The 15192-nt window shown below is 48.9% G+C and overlaps 6 protein-coding genes across 6 annotated transcripts; 2 read left to right on the forward strand and 4 right to left on the reverse strand.

Moving 5' to 3' along the window:
* Positions 1-199: 199 nt before the first annotated feature.
* FTJAE_7010 (polyketide synthase) lies at positions 200-1307 on the reverse strand (the record flags this gene model as incomplete). The annotated part of the gene is made up of 4 exons (XM_037353683.1): positions 200-580; positions 627-898; positions 954-1098; positions 1146-1307. 4 exons carry the CDS (start codon positions 1305-1307, stop codon positions 200-202), a joined length of 960 nt encoding a protein of 319 aa, XP_037205956.1.
* Positions 1308-2651: 1344 nt separating this feature from the next.
* On the reverse strand, positions 2652-4068 carry FTJAE_7011 (integral membrane protein PTH11; the record flags this gene model as incomplete). The annotated part of the gene is made up of 5 exons (XM_037353684.1): positions 2652-3144; positions 3197-3591; positions 3649-3756; positions 3807-3826; positions 3876-4068. The coding sequence occupies 5 exons, from the start codon at positions 4066-4068 to the stop codon at positions 2652-2654; spliced, it is 1209 nt and encodes a 402-aa protein (XP_037205957.1).
* A 1653-nt stretch (positions 4069-5721) lies between these two features.
* FTJAE_7012 (trichothecene 3-o-acetyltransferase) lies at positions 5722-7215 on the forward strand (the record flags this gene model as incomplete). Its single annotated transcript, XM_037353685.1, has 1 exon — positions 5722-7215. The coding sequence occupies one exon, from the start codon at positions 5722-5724 to the stop codon at positions 7213-7215; it is 1494 nt and encodes a 497-aa protein (XP_037205958.1).
* A 34-nt stretch (positions 7216-7249) lies between these two features.
* Positions 7250-9195, reverse strand: FTJAE_7013 (uncharacterized protein; the record flags this gene model as incomplete). Its single annotated transcript, XM_037353686.1, has 3 exons — positions 7250-7728; positions 7781-7803; positions 8198-9195. 3 exons carry the CDS (start codon positions 9193-9195, stop codon positions 7250-7252), a joined length of 1500 nt encoding a protein of 499 aa, XP_037205959.1.
* A 1732-nt stretch (positions 9196-10927) lies between these two features.
* Positions 10928-11653, forward strand: FTJAE_7014 (hard-surface inducible; the record flags this gene model as incomplete). Its single annotated transcript, XM_037353687.1, has 4 exons — positions 10928-11058; positions 11122-11243; positions 11300-11408; positions 11581-11653. The coding sequence occupies 4 exons, from the start codon at positions 10928-10930 to the stop codon at positions 11651-11653; spliced, it is 435 nt and encodes a 144-aa protein (XP_037205960.1).
* A 92-nt stretch (positions 11654-11745) lies between these two features.
* FTJAE_7015 (sterol glucosyltransferase) lies at positions 11746-14541 on the reverse strand (the record flags this gene model as incomplete). Its single annotated transcript, XM_037353688.1, has 6 exons — positions 11746-12577; positions 12628-12978; positions 13029-13398; positions 13450-13607; positions 13657-14031; positions 14078-14541. 6 exons carry the CDS (start codon positions 14539-14541, stop codon positions 11746-11748), a joined length of 2550 nt encoding a protein of 849 aa, XP_037205961.1.
* Between the last annotated feature and the right edge of the window lie 651 nt (positions 14542-15192).

Genomic DNA, 15192 nt, shown 5'->3' on the forward strand with positions numbered 1-15192 from the left:
CACTGGCTCCTTCAAGATGCCCTATGTTTGCCTTCACTGAGCCGCTGCCCAGGTCGTTAGTCTGCATTTTTTCACCAGCTAGAGCGATAACATACACATAGAGTGGTTCCGAAGGTGAACGGTGCTCTTTAAAGCACCGTCCGATGGCCTTCACCTCAATTGGGTCGCCGACAGGTGTACCGGTGCCTTGATCTCACAGTTAGTCCATAATCAGAAGGATCATAATATGGCACTTCCCGTGAGCTTCAACATAGCGAGTTTCGCTCATCGACAAATCTGCTTGCTGATAGACATGGCGAATCAGCTCCTCCTGAGATTGAGAGCTCGGCTGCGTGAGAATCGGGGTATGGCCATCCTGGTTCGAGCCAACCGATCGGATCACAGCTCGGATCATATCCCCATTCTCAATCGCAGCTTGCACAGGCTTGAGAACAACAGCAATAACTCCTTCACCACGTGCATACCCGTTGGCTCTTTCATCAAAGCTGTAGGAAACTCCGTCAGGTGAGAGAAAGCCCTGGTTAGCCAGAACTTGAAAGATGCTTGGGTCAAGAAGAAGGTTTGCACCAGTCACAACAGCCTGCTGAAGTTAGTCAATCATAGGTTGATAGTGGGCTATGACTTACACATGAAGCATCACCGCTCTTCAAAGCTTTGCAGGCCATATCAACAGCCGACAAGCTACTAGAGCACGCAGTATTGACGTGGATACTTGGCCCACGAAGATCAAAGTACCAACTGACACGGTTGGGAATAATACACGAGATGGTGCTTCCAGTGACAGCTGTTCGCTCCAAGTTATCTGGGTCTACAGCCGTCATTCTGCTGTAGTCCTCGAGCATAGAGGCTGAGAAGACGGCAGTGCGAGAGCCCTTGAGACTGTCTACTGGGAGACCCGCTAAGAGACAAACGGTCAGTACTTCTTCACTTTAGATAGATTTGGGACATTTTACCATTCTCGAAAGCGTGGTAAGTAGCTTCCAGCGTCCAGCGCTGCATCGGATCCATCGCCGAGGCTTCTTTCGTCGTGAGTGAGAAGAAGGGGGCGTCGAAGGCGGCGACATCATCGGTGATGAAATGCCCGCCTTTTCCATTCCACTGCCAGAACATCAGTTACAGGCCAAATACTTGATCGAGATTAATACCCTCTGATGCTTGTTATTGGTAAACGAATCTGCCTTGACACGACTTTCAGGCCAGTCTGTCATCAAGTTTCGTCGGTTCTCGAGAACATCCCAGAAAGCATCATCATCCTCAACACCCTGGGGGAACTTGAACGAGTATCCAACGATTGCAATGTCACTCATCTTGTCGTTTCTGCCTGGGTGATCGTATAGCATTTAGAAATGCCAACCTTACAGAATTCTGGTATCCTACTGCGCCAAGACTTATACCACCATACTTCAAGATCAAGGAAGTTACTAATCGGCCAACTGCTCTATCAGTGCCCTATCTAGGCTTACTGTCGTTCGATAATAGAGCCAAAAGTGGTACTCTCACTCCACCGTATTTCCTCCGAGGCATTTTGCTGAACGGATAATCATTCCTATCTCGTAGTAGTCCTTCAAGCTACTGCACAAGAATCCTTCGAAAAACAGATGTTGACCTCGGAGAAGTAGTTTTGAGTTAAGCTAATGCATCAGCAGAGTTTGAGACGGAGGAGACCTAGGTTGGCCTGCATAGATGCGGCAGAAATAGGCTGTCTAAACGAAAACACCAGTCAACAAAGAAGGTGACTAGCACCGATGGCTTTTGATTAGTCTGCGTCGAGACCAGCTTCGGCCAACTAAAACAAGGCACCGCGGGCCGGCACGCCTCGAGATAGTCGAAACATGAACTCAGAGTTAAATCTAGCTTTATACCGAGGGCCACTTAGCTGCATCTGCCACGTCGACTGCTGCTGATACTCCTCGCAGAACGATCTTGTCCCTTTTGATAACCAATGTCCGAAAGTCCGTAACTTACCCTGTACTACTACACTTGCCGAAAAGCTACGCCGCAGTCCTGAAACTTCAAATCGCCGATCTGTCGGGTAAATTGTGCTAAATCCTCCGAGGCGAGCAACGGGAGAGGAAGCTAGGAAAACTTCCGGGAAATCAGACAGGCTCGACCCCTGAAGAGATCAGCGCTCATTCCTGCCCATCACCTTACCATTCGTATTATCCCCTGTTTGGTGGAGACAATTCATGAGACTTTGCTCCTAGCGAGAGCCAACATCATATCATGACTGGTTTGCATTACGAATTCCTCTTCTTGTCTCCCTGTCGAGGTCAGTTTTCGTTCTTGATCGAATAGGGATTTTTACACGACGATCAGACAGATCCTGCGTCTCGGTATGAACGATGTAACATGGAATGGCCTCATTCTGATGGTGTGCTTGCGCCTGTTAGTCCACTGTCTTGAGAGCTGGAGAGCATGCATGATTACCGTTTTTATCGGCCTCGACAAAGGTTCCTCGAGTCACGATTGTTGATGTAGAACAATGCTGCCCTGCCGGTATCATCCCTTAGTATCTGGACATTTCAATCTTTATTTTTAGATACATGCCAAACTCTTACATTAACTGTAGCATTTTACCAAGTAACAATGCCGCCAAACCAACCCTTTTTACATACTTGGTGCAACATCGGCCAACTGGCAACACTCATGCGCTATACACCCCAGGGCTTTTGAGACGCCGGGAACGCAGCATGGCCTTCCGAATCGCTTGTCGAGCGATTATCCTGCGTGATCTTGATCTGTGTCGTCCGAGTAATACCGTGCCCATTATTGGCATTATCCCGTAGATATTCCGTCGACTCAGATCCCTTCAGTGTTCCCAGCGGCACACCGTCCTCATCTAGCTTGTAGTAAGATTTGGGGCCTGTAGAAGAAAGCTGTGAGCCTTTTGTTCCACTTTTGCCATATCGGTCTGCAGTATTGGGGTTCGTAGGGGCGGTGCTCATGCCGAATGCACGCTTGATGTTGCGGATAACGCCGGTTTCCTTGAGAATCTTGGGAATACAAGGGACGCAGACGATGAAGAAGCCGCAGGTCATCTCGGCGGTGGCCCAGAAGACGAGAGGGGCGAGGGCGTAGAGGGCATCGGCGGCTTTGCCGTACTTGACTGTGACGGCCAACCTAAAGGCAGCAGACACACAGGCTCTGCATGTATTTGTTAGCGGTTGTATGGTGAGAGTTCAAGACATGCACTTACAGTAGACCAAGTCCAAAAATAACAGACACACCCAACCTCTTCTTCCAAGACATCTTTAACTTCCAGATAACCTGCTGGGGAAGCAAAAAGATGGCGATATCGCAGCACAAGTGGATCGTAGCAGACGCGACCTGCAGTTTATGCAAGTCCCAGCATTTGGCGTCTGGGATTCGAAAGTCCCAGATGGCTTCATGAGGGGTACACTGCATGTTCAGAGCAACAACGATAGCGGTGTTGGACGTGGCCTGGACAAATCCAATGGCCATACAACCCCACCAGAAGATGCTCTTGGTGCGTGTGCCTTTCGGCACGAAGAGACGGCACCATTCAACGAGGATAGCGATTTTGAGAAATGGGAGGACAAAAGAGTAGCAGACTCCAAAGATGAGAACCCACTGATATATGTTAGCCTTTACAGTTGTATTGTGTAGTTATGGTGAAGGGATGCTCACGTAGTTTGTGGGAATTACATCCTTGAGACGGACATTCCATTGATGCACGAAATATCCAGGCGTATCCACCATCTTGAACGTCGCATAGGCAGCACCCCAGTAGTTGCCCTTGGTTCTGTTAGAGATCATGTAAAGCGCTGTCAAGGGATCAAACATACATATGCCAAGGTCGTGAGAACTTCAAATCTGTTAGCGATTACTCGGGAAGGATCAGGCGCGCAACTCACTCTCTTCAGTCTGAAACTTCTTCAGCAGATAAACGCGCCCATAGGCTCTGAGAAGGAAGCATATCGTGGTGATAACCGCACAGATGATCAGAATAGTGTATGCCAGACCATTCTGATTAGGGGGGTCGTTCAGATTCGATACCTCGCCTTTTGGAGGCGCGAGGGCCGGTCCGTCCAGATCAAGAGTAGCCATGATGGAAGCACAGAACAATAACAAGGTCTCTTGATCTTCAGGCACAGAAGTTTAGGAACGAGCTGACTTTTAACGATCCTACGGCAAGACTTTGATCACCCATGTTAAGGAGGGTTTGGTACCAAACGTGGCGAGCAACGACCCCGGTATTCGGGTCCAGGAGGCGAAACAGTAATTGCGTTTGGGGATACTATAGTAGGTAACTACCTATTTACAAGGTCATCACTTGCTGAAGAGTCTTGTCGGTGCAAGCCGTAATTGAGTTCTTGATTGAAACATTCATTGTCTGTGTTCTCCTGGCGATCATATCCCAAGCTAGCTACCAGTTCCCGAAATCCTGGCTCATTAGAACTTGGTAACATTGGCTGCAGCGGGTTTGGCATTGAAAGTTCCAGGGGCTAGTGACGGGAGCTAGGGGAGCTTGTGATAGTTTTCTCACAAGTTTCCTCGGGACGTTGATGCCGCCCGTGGAAAGCCTGGTTGTTACCCTGTCTAGGCTGAGGAGGAACTCCATATGGTGGAACCTCGGCTACACGCTCATACCACTTCTTGGTCAAACGAGCAATTAAGTCTATGATCTGTTCCTGGCTAGGCTTGGCACGAGCTTTGTGAGTTTTAACTACTTGTGTCACTGGCGTTAGTTATGAGAAGCCAAACGAAAGTTGCGAGTGACTAGCAGCCCTAGAGTAGTGAAAATGGCCTGTTTGAGTGCAGAAAGAAGAACTGCCATACAGAGTACTCGGACTCAAATTGGAAAACGGTATCCGACTGAAGGATTCAGATTCCCCACACACCAAGAGAAAAAACCGCATACAGGGGTGAACCAACAACATGTGATCAGTCACTGCAATTTGCATCCTTCAGCAAATGTCTTCGAACCTGTTCCAGCAGGGCAGATCCTTAGCAAATCTGAACAGATGCATATACCAGTACGCTGATTGCCGGGCTACCGGAAATGTTACACCCGCCTGCAGGCCAAGAAAGCTACTCCCAAACATCAGGCCCCTCATCATCTCATCCCACTTACTTCAATAAACTTATCGACAAGACAGATTTTGTTACTAGTCAATAAAATTCAAGCTAAGACTCTCAACGTCTGATCTCTCGCATAGCAGACGTCGCGGACTTTTTATTAGTTCCTGTAAACGTCCCGCTCCAGAGTTTAAAGTTCCTTCACCCCTGGTTCCCTGTTGACGTTGCATGAACTTGGCCGACTTGGCACTGTTGGCAACATCTTCATCAGAAATCTGCAGATGATCGGCACTTCTCATCCTTGGATAGTTGTCGGAGAACCAGGTCCCTGGTATCCGTAACGCTGCGTTGGTTCAAGAGCAGTTAATGCCTTGGCTGCATTGAAGGATCAGGCCACTTCTTTCGTACCGTTCCCAAGACTATTGTTTCAACTTTTTCGTCATTTCTATGCATCCAGAAACTCGGTGTCATTCCTTTGTATTGATAACCCCTCACTGTTAATACAGGTAGTTTCTTAGAACGACCAGCTAAGAAGATCAAAGGGGCCACCAAACCATCCTGCCAAGAACCCACTCTCGCTACCAGGCTCATAAATCCAGCTCAATCTCACACCCATACTCCTCCCCATCACGCAAACTTTCACACACACATCTCACCATATCCACAAGCCCCACGCCCGCCATGCCCAAGCAGCAAGTCTACCATCTTCACCCACTAGGCTGGGAAAACGACCCCGAAGAGGAACGCTTCAAAGTCACCACGCTGGACTACCTCACGGTCTGCAGCTACAACAACTACGCCCTGTTCTTCAAGCTAGAGGACTCGAAGAAAGAAATAGCCGCTGAGATCCTCAAGGCTGGGCTGGAGAGGACGCTGGCGCAAGCGAGACACTACTGTGGAACCATTGAGAAGGATCCTGGCGGTGGTCACTCGTTCACCAAGAAGAGGGAGAGTACTGTGCGGTTCTTTGTGCAGTGGCTTGATGCCCCTGAAGATGCCGATAAGTATCCTTCTTTTGAGGACCTTGAGAAGACGAATTTTAGTGCGGTGACGTTGGGGGATCTTGAGCAATGGAGTGTACCACCTATGACATATGGTGAGAAGCCTGAAGCACATCCTGACAACAGTCCTATCGTGGCAGCCTTCAAGGCAAACTTCATCCGAGGTGGATTGGTGTTTAACATTCACCATCATCACTACACCAACGATGTAATGGGCTGGGCGGGCTTCGTCCATCAGCTAGCTGAGAACTGCTACGCTGATGTGAACGGCACCAAACATCCAACCTGGGATCCTCTGAACCTCGACGTCTCACGCCTCATCAAGCAAGAACCCCCAGAAGATCAAAAGATCGATGGCCCAGCTCCCCCAGAACGCCATCCCGCCCATCAAGTCGGCGTGTCTCTACTCTTCCACCTGCCCAAGAGCAAGGCAGCCGAACTCAAAGCAAAAGCCACTCCCACCGACGGAACGTGGATCTCGACATACGATGCTTTCTCAGCCTTTATCTGGCGCAACCTCACGCGTATCCGAGCGCCCGTGTTCAACCCCGATGCGAACTCGACTCTATACTGGTGTGAAGCTATTGACATGAGACGTCGGATGCACAGTCCAAAGGTGCCGCCGCGTATTCAGCATAATGTCATGTTCGCTGTTACGTCTCCTACTGCGCCTGTTACACAACCGACTGTTGCACAGATAATGTCGGAGTGGTCGCTATCAGAGTTGGCGTCGTATATCCGCCGTTTGACCAACAGTGTTACGCAAGAGAACCTTGACAAGACGCTTGAGATGGTCGCTACCATTCGTGACAAGACATCTTTGAACACACGAGTCGATGCGCAGCCTCCGTTGTCGATCCTTCAGACAGACCATCGCGATGCAAACATTACTTCGGCGGACTTTGGCTTCGCGAAGCCAGCTACGTATCGTCATCTCCTCGATCGCATCACAGAGGGTGTCATCATTGTTTACCCACCTCGTGATCCGTCGCCTGAGTCAGATGAGGGATGTGAGTTTGCTATCTTTTACGAGAAGAGGCTTGCTCAAGATTTGATCAATGATCGTGAGTGGAGTGAGTATTTTGAGTATAGAGGTGTTGATGCTGAGGATGCCTCTGAGGCCAAGAGGGCAAATGGCACCAATGGCACGAACGGAGTGAACGGCTCTTCTTAGATGTTGATATATGTAGCCGCCTTGAATGAACTGATCAAACGCTCAAGACCTTCCAGTAAAGCCTCTCCATCCTCAAACTCGCCATGAACCAATCATCACCAACCTTCTTCCACGTCTCGTGATAATGTCCACCGCCCGTTCCATGAACGCCACCTTCATGTCCCTTCGTCCCAGCGTGATACGTAACAGCCCAAATAGCCTTGATCTCATCAGGCGCAATCTGCTCCATCTCAGCTGGTCCGACGATATGAATTGTCTGCATCGTCTTGAACTCATTCTCAAAGAACGCCACCCAGTCTTTTGTAGATGACCACGAGTATTCAATGTCACCCTTTGTGATCACACTTCCATCTGGGTTGTGGAAGAGAAACGTCGCGTTGGGCAGCATGATGCTGTCGAAGCGGTTCCATTGATTGGAGTCGGCGAAACGACAGCATTGCGCTTTCTTGCGCTGGATAATCGCAGCGGTTTCGGGGGATACCGCCATTTCGACAAAGTTGAGTTTATAGTGGTCTGTCTACAGCGTGTGAGTGACCAGTGCCATCTCGATTGAGTTCATACATACCGTAAGAAGATTCCTGCATAAGGCTGTAATAAATAAGGTTCAGGTTTCAAAAAGCTTGGCTGTCATGTTAAAAGTCATCTTGTAGTCACTACATAATTACATAATGACGAAGCTGGTGACGTTGCATGGATTCTCGATCGATTAATAGAAATGATGGTAAATCTCTTGCAGAACAACGGGGAAAGGCAGATAAAACTACTAGAACATACCCTCATTTTAACTATTTACTTTGCAAACTATTTAAGCTCTGGACCATCTCCCTTGGAATAAAGGACCAGATTCACTGTTTGTGACGCAATTAGGAAATGGGTTGCAATAATGTAAAATATAAATGTATTCCCATAATCACAAAGGCTTCTCCCTGAAGCTCAAACTTTAGCTAGTCATTTTGTGCTCGTGTACTGAATGATCAAGTACATAGTTTTAACGGTTGTGAGTTCGAGATCCTCCCCTTGATTCTTGCGCTTCAATCGAAGCCCCCAATTGGCGATCCCGGCGTCAAGATTCGAGACCTCGCGAACATCCCAGCCAGAAGCACGGCTGACACCGTCCCCAAAACTTCTTTCACTATCTTTGCCATGGAGCAAGTCGACAGAGAATCTGGCACCGACTTCTGGACTGCAGCGTGAGATGAGCGTGACAGATTGGACCTTAACGGCGTAGCCAACGGACCAGTAGGGTAGTACTATGCCAATGTCGCCCAAAGAAACCAGGAGATCGCCGGTCTGCCTAGCCTGTGCTTGAGATTGGACCAGTGCCCAAGCGTTCGCGAAATCACTGGCCATGTCAATAAGAGCAAATAAGCCGTCACCCTCGCTAACACCATCGGCAGCCGCCATGAGGCGTTTAACAGCGTCCTCTGCTGAAGCGTGGAGCTGGGCTCCTCCCTGGCGCGATGTGTACTTGAGGTGCAAGATTATATCGCTGATGGACTCATATGAGAATTGGCGGACATGTTGCGGCAACTCCAGCTTCCATGTGCTAATGGCACCCGCATTTTCGAAGGGCAGGTATCGCTCACTATTGAGGTTGAGCTCGAAGACGCCACTATCAGCACCGCGTTGACTAAGAGTAATTGAACTGACGGGTATGAAGTCCATTGTGAGACCGTAGGCATCAAAGCACAGTGCTCGAGTGCTGTTTTCCATCCACGCATAGAGGGCTTCATTTGTGTACTTGGACTTATACCATGCCTCTGTCGCAGCTGCCTGCTGGATACTCTCTTGCTGTGTCTTGATGTCGGCCTCGGAGATGCGAACACGTACCAGAGCTGACTCGATCTGTTTGTCAACCTGCTTGATCTCGCGTCCTGCCATATTAGCTTGAGCGCGCCTTTCCTGCAACAGTTTGATGATGCCTCCTCGCCGCGAAGCACGGCCACCTTCCATCTCACACATCTGAGCTCTAAGCTTCATGACTGTCGACATACCCCCCATACATTTGGCTATATTCTCAGCGTCGATCTTAAGAGAGGAGATTTAATAGATGTGGCTGGTAGACTTGTAGATAAAACTCACGATACAGTCGTGCTACTGTTCAGATTATGAACACCTCCGCCCTGTATAATCCACTGGGCATTGCCGTCAGACCAGTGCGTATTGCCTGTGCTAGTTCGCTGGCCATGTCCTGAGATTTCCTTAGTTAATTTTTAGGATCCTGCCGACTCGGCATACATGCCAGTGGCAACTAGCCACTGATAATTTGCCTCGCTCTTGATAAGAAACGTTTTCTTCCCAGGTACAGAGAAAATAGACCAAATTCGGTTCATGTTGGTTTCATGATGGTTAGGTCCACTAATGGTTAGATTTCAGTCTCAAGCTCAGAGTGTCATCGTACTGTATATGGCGCTTACTATGAGATCACGGGCCCTATACCACCAGCGAGGTTGATCATATCGCCCGTCTTCTGAACGCGGAAGTTGAAGGCCGCAATGAATGAATTGGGGCTGCGGTTCCGCATTACCTTCTTCCGGCATTTTTGTTGATTGGCAAGAATTTGTGTCGGCGAAAGTCGAATTGTGTACCTAGCAACTTTTTTCACTACGTGGTTGGATAGCTCACTATCGACCCAAGTATATGCACAGCTGGACGGTTGTGGATTATTGATCACATTTTCCCCCGCTTCCGATTATTGGCACTACTGCAAAGTTCTGGAACTGGACTATTGGCTTGTGAATTTTCACTGGGCTGTTCAAGGCACGCCCTGTCTCATATGCAATGTGATTCACAGACCCGATTTAAGTGATATCTAGAAAGACCCCTTCCCCTCCCAGTCTGTTTGATGCGTCATGTTTTCGGTGGTATGTGACAAGTCTTAGTGGCGACAGGGATGGTGCGATCCTGCTACTGGATAAAACTAGCGAGCTAAGACGAGGCGCTGCTGCACAATGTCACATATTGAGAAATCTCTCAGGTGATAATTCGTCCGAAACATGGCTGAATAGAGGCTGGCTGAGTTTCGTACTGCTACGGCTGAATGTTTTCCTTAGTACTAAAACATATTACCTCTGAAATCACTGGCTTAGCATTGTGATATCTCGTACTTCGTATCATGTATGCCGCCAGATGCAGCCAAAAGACCCGCCTTTCAACAAACATTTCAAGAAATGAGCTCTGAAGTATGCATTAATGTGATCATAACTACAGTGTTAGTTCAAAATTGCAAAGCCACGGCGCTTGTTTTGTTCCAAAGTCAACATCCGATGCGGCCTGCACTTTGGAACATTCCTCGTTGTATTGCAACCATGCAGAAGTAAAAAAGCCACGACAGTCCAGAGGTTTGTTATGAATCGTCATCTGAGAGAGTAAAAGCACACTAGACCATTTTCTACTCCTCGTTGGACCAACTCTGGTGCAAACGGCCCAGGCGCGCTATGCAGTAAGTTTTCAGCCAGCCACGATGAGGTCGCCAAGACGTTAGTCACAATACGAAAGCTAGAAGTGATTTAGTCACAAGACACTCAACACAGGCTCCCTCGCAGCCATAGACTTTATACTTGCTCTGGCCATTGTTGGGCAAGTTTGATCAGCTCTTTCTCTTCCAAATTTAAAATCCTGGGCTTCCCTGTTTTTTGAGTCAGTTCCGTCACTTGCCTTCACCTCTCACCCGATTCTTTTGCCAAGTCAACTTTCCCTTCTGTTACACAAAATGCCTGAAGACAGTAAAAGTGGTGGAGAACAGTGGATTCAGAAAAGAAAGGTCAACATTCGCAGCCAGGTTGGAGGCATGTTTGTTGATCTGAAGGGCGGAGGTGGAGGCTACCCTCCTGTTATCTCATTGTGAGACCATACCCATTCTCTCTCCAGTCTCTCCCACTCGCATTTTAATATTGTCTTTCTTAGTGACGATAAGACCTGGGAGACCAATCCGAACCAGCATTGGATTATATTCTCTACCGATTTGCCGGGCGATACTCGTGTTATGATCAAGAGTCCAGTGACCGGCGGCTTCCTGTCTGCCTATGGTATGTATTATGCAAAGAGCCGACCTGATATAGTAGTAACACGGGGTGAAACCTAGGCCATAAGCGACACGTTGATTGCGAAACGAACGACATTTGGGACGAGAAGTTTCGCTGGTATATGGAAGGAGGGGATATCAATAACATGACTGAAGATCAAGTTGTCAGGTGAGTTATATCCCATTCTAAATGAGTCGCAGGACTTATAGTATTGACATATATTTTCATTGATAGTTTTCGCTCTTGTAAATATCCCCATCTTTATCTTGACCTTTTTGGGGGCAAAGGCGAGAGTGGACAACCTTTTATTACGTTCGAGGCAAACTCTCATGATAACCAGAAATTTCGGCTCTGGTTCCGATAAAGGTTTTATTTACATAGTATATCAGAGGACTGACTTGTTCCCTGAGTAGCCGTAATGCAAATACCAGGCATGATGTCGGGGTTCTCCTCTAATAGACAGTATATACGTAGTCTGCTCTATGAACTCAATTTTTATGCCTCGCTACCTCGTTTTCTCTCCCGTCAGTGTCTCAAATCCCTCTATCACAGCTGCCCTGTTCTTCTGGCGTTCCGCCTCATCACTATTCTCAACAACATCCCTCCCCTCAATCTTCCTCGCCTCCATAATACTCCTCCCAGTCTTCCTCTTCACAAGCGCCCTCGCGCTCATATACGCCCCCTGACTTGGCAACGCAAACAACCCAAGAGCCCCAGAACCAACCTTTGTCCCCAAATTCAACAATCCAATACCAACACCCTTCGCCGCGCCCGCAGCACCTTCTTTCTTCGCCCCTCGCATAGGCTCTAACACTATACCGCCTATACCTTCAACCATACCGTGCGCAAAGTTCTTGCCCGCTGCTATACCGCCTGATTTCCAATCTGTCACGGCACCGGGGTCGTAGGCTTTGCCGCCGTAGAGTTTGGGCGCGTTACGCATTCCTTCTGTTACGGCGTAGGGGAGGTCGAGAAGCATGCCTTTGGAGTAGTGTTTGAAGAAGCCGCCGACACCGGAAGCTGAGCCCTTGACGGCTGCTAGGGCACCGTGATGGGGGTCTTTGTCTTTGGTGGTTGTTGGTGCTGGGGGGAGATCCATGCCTGCTGGTCTGCCGAAGACATCCTCCTCCGAGGGGCGTTTTGAGTTAGCGCCTGATCGATCTCGACTGGCTGATCTGCTACCGCTTGGGGTCACTGGCCGTAGAGCTTGGATGGGCTTGACGACGATGTCAGAGGCCGATGTCACCATACCAACTCCTGTCGTGGCGAGCGTCGAAAGTGTCGCGGTCAACGGATCCCAACGGCGGTTCTCAATATGAACTGGTTGCGGTTGGTAACTATAAAACGGTCAGCAAACTCTTTCCATGCTTGTCGCAGTGCAACATACACCCTGAGGTTATTCCACGACAACTTCTCATTCTCAACTAATATCTCAGCAGCTACCTTGGACAGCTTTATCTTCTTGCCCTTCTTGTCGTAAAGCCATGCTGCAGAACGATTGGGTAAAAGGTCACATCGCATATCGTTGAGAGGTAAGTTTGCATGGAAGGATGCCACGGCTCGCCTGACGCCAGCTTCACTTGACATCTTATCGGCGATTTGTCGTGCAGCTGCCGAAGCCTCAGGTGTCAAACAGAATAGAATAGCTTCGGCGAGATTACTGCTGTTAAGGGCCTTGAAGGGAATGGGCGCTGGACCTGCACCACCAGCGTGGACCATGTTTCCCCAAAACGGCTGACTATTCACTGGGTAAGCATAAGCCGCAAAGTTAGGAAGGCGACGACATACTCTCCAAAGAAAGGCACAATAGTAGTAGGCTTTGCGTTGAGAAGCCCGCAAGCTGTGGTTCCAGCGCCTCCGTGATGTATCACCGCAGTGACATGCTGAAACAGCCACTCGTGCGGGCAGTCTCCCAGAAAAAAGACTTGACCGTCACCAGGCGAATCACCACCAAGCTGACTCCATCCTCGAGAAACAATTGCCCGTGTTCCAGTCGCACGAACAGCGTCCAGAATTGTCGCTGTCAACTTCCGGGGGTCGTCGATTACGATACTGCCGAAGCCGATGTATATCGGTGGCGGACCACTGGCCAAGAACTGCTGCAAAGCTGCCTCAGGTTGATATTTTGGAGTATCGCGGAAGAAGAAGCCGCATACATCTGTTAGGCTATTGTCAGCGAGTGATCCACAGGGCATGGATCGCGACATACCGATGTTCTCAGGCCAGTCGGCTGGCTTGGGTACCAAAGCTGGAGACCAACAGTATGTGACTGGAACCCCCAACGTCTCGGTCAAACAGGGCCCTTCACTAAAAGGAATCGGTTCTAGGTCTATTGTGTCTCTCCACGCATTGATGATATCGCCAAGTCTGTCTGCGATCAGCACACTGCCACTTTCAGGCAATCCATCAAACTCACCCTTGCCAAGTCATCCACTCAACCAATGAATACGACACATAATTCGCAGCTGTCGCCGACATATCACTCCCATCAGACTTGAGATTCGCGAGTGGATGACAGAATTCTCTCGTGCTCGTCCACGGCATCGTAAACATCAGATGTAACGGGATGCCGAGAGCTTGCGCACAATGAATATGCGCAAAGCTAGGCGGGTTTGCAATGATGGCATCTGCGACGAATGGTCGTCCTGCAAGTTCATCAGGCTCAATGCACGAGCTCCAGCACTTGTGCAACATTTCATCCACCATTTTTCGTTTTCGTTGGATTTCGCCTCCGCGCAGTGTCTTCATGCTAGGGAAGAGACCAGGATTTTTGACCATGTAGGCCATCAGTCTTTACAGAGTTAGCTGCGTCGGTAACTAAATCTGGGGAAACTTACTCTGCGGGGTCGCCGCCAATGGAAAAGAACTCTAGACCAGATTCTCTCACGAATTTATCGAATTGACCGTGTGTCGCGAGTCGCACTCGGTGGCCATGGCGCTGTAATTCAGTACCTAGCGCGACAAAGGGCTGAACATCGCCTCGACTGCCAACGACTTGGATGACGATATTGAGACGAATGCTCTTTCCGCTTGTCTCGGTGTATGCGGGCGGTTGATTCTGTCCATAAGAAATGGGAGGTTTTCCCGAAGGAACGAGTTTCGACAGTCGCCGAGCTATTCTCGAACTGAGGTCTATGTCAATTCGTCCATCTTCACGGCTAGTGGTCGTGGCTTCTAATTCCGCTAGTGCTTCGTAGGGGGGGAGTTCGTCTGTTAGTGGGACGGTATGTTCTCCATTCGCTGGGAGCTCGAAATATCTCGTCTGTCGGTTGGACTGTTCGTCATCTGGTGCTGGAGACATGATTGCTGAAGTTGATTAAGGATGAGAAGGGTCGAAAGTCATTGAGAATATCCTTAGCTGCCGGGCGGCGAGACGCCATGTTATAAGAAATCCGACCGTAAAACATGGCAGCTAATTGACTGGAAGCAAAAAGCGGAATGGCCGAAACGACGCTATCACCAAATACGCGTATCGCAAGAAACACTCGTACACGAAAACCCGACTCATGGCTCCAGCGCGTGTGTCTCAGAGCCATCAACAACAATGTTTCTCGGACAAAATAACAATCTTGGGGAAAGCTAATATACGAGAAATGTTCAAATTAAATCTCCGACCGGATTTACGTACGTGTCTCGATCAATCGGAAGAGAATCTCATTGACCAGTGTCGAGTTACGTGAGCCAAGCTGCCCAAGCCTTATGAGGCAGTGAGCGAGAACGACGGATTGAATGTGGAGACAATGAATACGCGTAAAGAATGTCTTTGCTCGGCCGCCCTTGACTCGTTCCCGCTTCACGCTAGACTTTATTAGTTATGGCTTCTTCTGTGGGTCCACGGCACGCCGAGTTGCTAAAGTTTAGGGTAGTCTAGACTACGCTGGCTCATTCTAAGTCTTATAGATAAATTAAAATATAGCTGCTATATTACTATAGGTTATTTCTTTTATTGTAA

The sequence above is a fragment of the Fusarium tjaetaba genome (assembly GCF_013396195.1).
Source record: "Fusarium tjaetaba strain NRRL 66243 chromosome Unknown NRRL66243_c0000138, whole genome shotgun sequence".
Taxonomy (NCBI): domain Eukaryota; kingdom Fungi; phylum Ascomycota; class Sordariomycetes; order Hypocreales; family Nectriaceae; genus Fusarium; species Fusarium tjaetaba.